We start from the raw sequence: 4,849 nt of genomic DNA on the forward strand, positions 1-4,849 counted from the left end.
CAACCAACTAACCATGCAATTGCTATTCAAGAAATTGAAATTTCAAAAGTGAGTATACAAGTCTTCAAAAGCATTCTTGTAGACAGAGGAAAAAGAGAAAGATGACATATAATTTCAACCTTTTAAACAGAAGTAAAGATGAATTGGCATGTAGGTTTCTTCTTTAGCTTCAAACTGCTTTAACCTTGATGCTCACACAGCCTAGTACTGATATGCTGCCTGTTCTTGGACATAGTCGTACAAAGGGCTGGAATAGTTGGCTGGTTTGGTAGGGTGGTTTCCAGATTTTTCTCTTCTTTGGGACTTTCCACCACCATGAGTTGGATGGAAATGTCTTCCCTGGGGCCCTTCACACTGGTCATCTTCACTCATGTGGGATTTTTCTCTGTTGGGGAAGCTTCTGGATTGGTCTTGGCCTCCTTGATACTTCTCATTTTCTTCATGGGTTTGTCTCTCCCTTTGTTGATGATGATCTTTTCTCCTGTGATTGTGCTCATCTTCATGATGCCTCCCATGTTGATGATCATGATTTTCTTCATGAGTTTGCCTGTGTTGTCTCTGCTGGTTCTGCTTGTCTACGTGGGTTTGCCTATCACTTGTTTGATGGCTTTGTTCCTCTTCATGAGTTTGCCAGTTCTGCATCTCATACAGATTTTCCTGATCCTCAATACTGTCTCTATCCCAGTCTTGATATTCTTCCTCCCCGCAGTGGTCCTGCTCGCTGCTCTGTGATTGCCAATCATACTCTTCATGGGAGTATGGCTCTTGATGTACCTGAGCTAAGAGTTTGTGTTGGTTGTCCTCTTTAGGCTTCCATGTCTGCTGCTGGATTTGCTGCTCCCTTCTATCATGGGATCTCTGACTCTGGGTTTGACTCACTTCTTCTCTTGAATTCTGCTGACTTAGTTTTCCTGACCTTCCAGATTGTTCAACATATGAGTCTCTTCTTGTTCTATCAGTCCCTAGAGAGTGCCTGTTTTGCCCTTGATTTTCAGTTTTTCCAATCTCTGACTGACCACAGTGAGAACTCTGGCTTTGTCTGTCTGTCTGACCCTGGTGAGAACCCTGGACTTCTCTGCCTGCCTGATCAAAATGAAAACTCTGTCCTTGTCTGTCTGTCCGATGCCAGTGTGAATTCTGGTCTTGACCCTGGTGAGAACTCTGGTCTTGTCTGCCTTTCTGACCCTGGTGAGAACTCTGGTCTTGCCTGCCTTTCTGACCCCGGTGAGGACTCTGGTCTTGCCTGCCTTTCTGACCCTGGTGAGGACTCTGGTCTTGTCTGCCTTTCTGACCCTGGTGAGGACTCTGGTCTTGCCTGCCTTTCTGACCCCGGTGAGGACTCTGGTCTTGTCTGCCTTTCTGACCCCGGTGAGGACTCTGGTCTTGCCTGCCTTTCTGACCCCGGTGAGGACTCTGGTCTTGCCTGCCTTTCTGACCCCGGTGAGGACTCTGGTCTTGCCTGCCTTTCTGACCCTGGTGAGGACTCTGGTCTTGCCTGCCTTTCTGACCCTGGTGAGGACTCTGGTCTTGCTTGCCTTTCTGACCTTGGTGAGTGTTCTGGCCTTGTCTGTCTGTGTGACCCTGTTGAGAACTCAGGTCTTGCTTGCCTTTCTGACCTTGGTGAGGGTTCTGGCCTTGTCTGTCTGTGTGACCCTGTTGAGAACTCTGGTCTTGTCTGCCTGTCTGATGCCAGTGTGAATTCTGGCCTTGACTGTCTGTCTGACCCTGGTGAGAACCCTGGACTTCTCTGCCTGCGTGATCAAAATGAAAACTCTGTCCTTGATTGTCTGTCCGATGCCAGTTTGAATTCTGGCCTTGACTGTCTGTCTGACCCTGGTGAGAACCCTGGACTTCTCTGCCTGCGTGATCAAAATGAAAACTCTGTCCTTGATTGTCTGTCCGATGCCAGTTTGAATTCTGGCCTTGACTGTCTGTCTGACCCTGGTGAGAACTCAGGCCTTGTCCATCTGTCTGACCATAATTAAAACTCTGTCCTTGTCTGTCTGTCCGATGCCAGTGTGAATTCTGGCCTTGACCCTCTCTTTGACCTTGGTGAGAACTCTGGTCTTGCCTGCCTTTCTGACCCTGGTGAGAACTCTGGTCTTGCCTGCCTTTCTGACCCCGGTGAGGACTCTGGTCTTGCCTGCCTTTCTGACCCTGGTGAGGACTCTGGTCTTGTCTGTCTTTCTGACCCCGGTGAGGACTCTGGTCTTGTCTGCCTTTCTGACCCCGGTGAGGACTCTGGTCTTGCCTGCCTTTCTGACCCTGGTGAGGACTCTGGTCTTGTCTGTCTTTCTGATCCCGGTGAGGACTCTGGTCTTGCCTGCCTTTCTGACCCCGGTGAGGACTCTGGTCTTGTCTGCCTTTCTGACCCCGGTGAGGACTCTGGTCTTGCCTGCCTTTCTGACCCTGGTGAGGACTCTGGTCTTGTCTGCCTTTCTGACCCCGGTGAGGACTCTGGTCTTGTCTGCCTTTCTGACCCCGGTGAGGACTCTGGTCTTGCCTGCCTTTCTGATCCCGGTGAGGACTCTGGTCTTGTCTGTCTTTCTGACCCCGGTGAGGACTCTGGTCTTGCCTGCCTTTCTGACCCCGGTGAGGACTCTGGTCTTGTCTGTCTTTCTGACCCCGGTGAGGACTCTGGTCTTGTCTGCCTTTCTGACCCCGGTGAGGACTCTGGTCTTGCCTGCCTTTCTGACCCCGGTGAGGACTCTGGTCTTGCCTGCCTTTCTGACCCCGGTGAGGACTCTGGTCTTGCCTGCCTTTCTGACCCTGGTGAGGACTCTGGTCTTGTCTGCCTTTCTGACCCTGGTGAGGACTCTGGTCTTGTCTGCCTTTCTGACCCTGGTGAGGACTCTGGTCTTGTCTACCTTTCTGACCTTGTTGGAAACTCTGACCTTGTCTGCCTTTCTGGCCATAATGGAAACTCTGACCTTGTCCCTCTGTCTGCTCATGGTATGAACTATGTCCTTTTTTGTTTGTCTGGCCATACTGAGAATTCTGGCCTTGTCTCTCTGTCTGACTGTTGCCTGATTTCTGATGCTGACTTCCATATTGTTCATAAGAATCTGATTCTTGTTGACTGGTTTGACTAGAATAAGAATCTTTTCGGAATCTTCCAGACTGACCATGACTGCTTTGTTGTCCAGATGTTTTAGACTGGCCATAATGAAAAGTCTGCTCAGGCTTCTTAGACTGACTTAAGGCAAAGACATATCCTTGACCTTTGGGCTGTTCATGACTAGATTTATAACCCAGTCTTTGATTAGAACTAGAAGATTCATTGTCTGACTCAGACTGATCTGAGCTATAATCTGTGTCTTGTCTCTCAGAATGGCCATAGTGGGAGTCCCCATGGAATGTCTCTGACTGACCACAGTGAGGATCGGTATCATGTCTCTCAGAGTCCTTATCTTGTCTCTGGGCCTGATCATGTTGGACATTTTGATGTTGTCCTTCAGACTGATTGTGGTGAGAGTTCCGGCGTTCTCCTTCATACCTCTGCCTATGTTGTCTGCCTGCGCTTTTTGAAAATTTATGGCTCCGTGTTCCTTCCTGATCATGTTCTCTCTCGGAGGAGGTTCTAGATCCATGGAACTTACCATCTAGCTTATGATGGCAGGCTTGTACCAATTGGAATACCAGCAAGAGGTATTCATGAAAATCAACATATCCATTTCTGTCTCGGTCCAAGTGTTCCAGAATGGTTTCCACAGTTTCTGGATCGTTTGGTCTCTGTGAGAAGAAAAAAAAATGTTCTTTCATGGCTGCTGGATTGTATGTCAGTATTAATGTTGCAATTCACTCAGTCCTCCCTTCCCGCCCAGAGAAACCATTAATGTGAAATGGCTTGTTCTCTGAACCTCATCCCTTGGTAAACCAATGGGGTATTATCACGAGGAACAGAACAACTGTGTCAGCAATTAATCTGAATCATCTGAAAAAGTTACTATATCTTTTTACATGGTATAGCCTACATGTTTATATACCTCTTTATCACTATGCTGTGACATTCTAGAAGGAAAAGAAGTTAGGTTTCTTCATATTGGTATCTGCAGTAACTAGGATTGTGCCAGTATAGAGTTAGGTACTTAATGAATCCTTAGTGAATTAATACATAAATACATGAGAAGTCTGTGTGCAGGGTTACAAATAGAAAATATGAATGGCAGTTGTTTTTTTTTTTTTTTTTTTTTTTAAAGTTACTCCCCGTTACTTTGAGTTGTTCTGTGGTTTGTCCAAGTTCACATACAAGGAGGGAGGTGTGTGTGTGTGTGTGTGTGTGTGTGTGTGTGTGTATGTGTGTGACTACTAAGAAGCTGTCTGAACCAAAATGTACTTACCAGTAAATCACTGGTGGGGAATGACCACATAAAAATGTTAATAAAATCTCCTGGGTGCAGACATCAGAATCATGCACATTCCACTCCAAAGGACTAAGAAGAATCTATGTATCTTACCCGAAGGATGTCTCCAAACTCAGTGAGGAGCAGCTGCTTCAACTCCTTCTTGCTCAGTGAAGCGCCTACCCCATGATATTCAGCATAGTCCTGGAAAACCTTGCTTACATTGAGAATGCTGTTAAGAAGTTGAGGCATCTTGGCAAACCCTCGTGAACCTTAAGGAGGAAGAGGAGGAGAAGGAGGAGGAGGAGGAGAAGAAAGAAGTAAGATTTTGTTTATGTTTGGCATGCAAACCTGGAGTCAGCATTTCCAGAAGAATAATGATTTTTTTGGGAAGTTTGGGAAAGAGGTTTGAGAAACCACAGAACCCCTTCTTAGCCATAATTTTAGCTAGTTATTATATGACCAACACTCAAGCTCTAATTATAATATACTATCATGACAGTGAT

General features: G+C 46.7%; 1 protein-coding gene across 2 annotated transcripts; it reads right to left on the bottom strand.

Annotated features, from left to right (window-relative positions):
• Positions 1 to 201: 201 nt before the first annotated feature.
• On the bottom strand, positions 202 to 4,595 carry Rptn (repetin). 2 transcript variants are annotated; one of them, XM_085835311.1, is made up of 4 exons: positions 4,458 to 4,595; positions 2,652 to 3,732; positions 2,277 to 2,507; positions 202 to 2,138 (listed from the first exon to the last, which is right to left on the bottom strand). In XM_085835311.1, the coding sequence occupies exons 1-4, from the start codon at positions 4,593 to 4,595 to the stop codon at positions 202 to 204; spliced, it is 3,387 nt and encodes a 1,128-aa protein (XP_085691437.1). The 2 variants fall into 2 exon arrangements, with proteins under 2 accessions (XP_085691437.1, XP_085691438.1); XM_085835312.1 differs by having other exon boundaries at positions 202 to 1,706; positions 2,031 to 3,732.
• Between the last annotated feature and the right edge of the window lie 254 nt (positions 4,596 to 4,849).

The sequence above is a fragment of the Mus caroli genome, unplaced genomic scaffold (genome assembly GCF_978045245.1).
Source record: "Mus caroli unplaced genomic scaffold, Mus_caroli_1 scaffold_3, whole genome shotgun sequence".
NCBI classification, from domain to species: domain Eukaryota; kingdom Metazoa; phylum Chordata; class Mammalia; order Rodentia; family Muridae; genus Mus; species Mus caroli.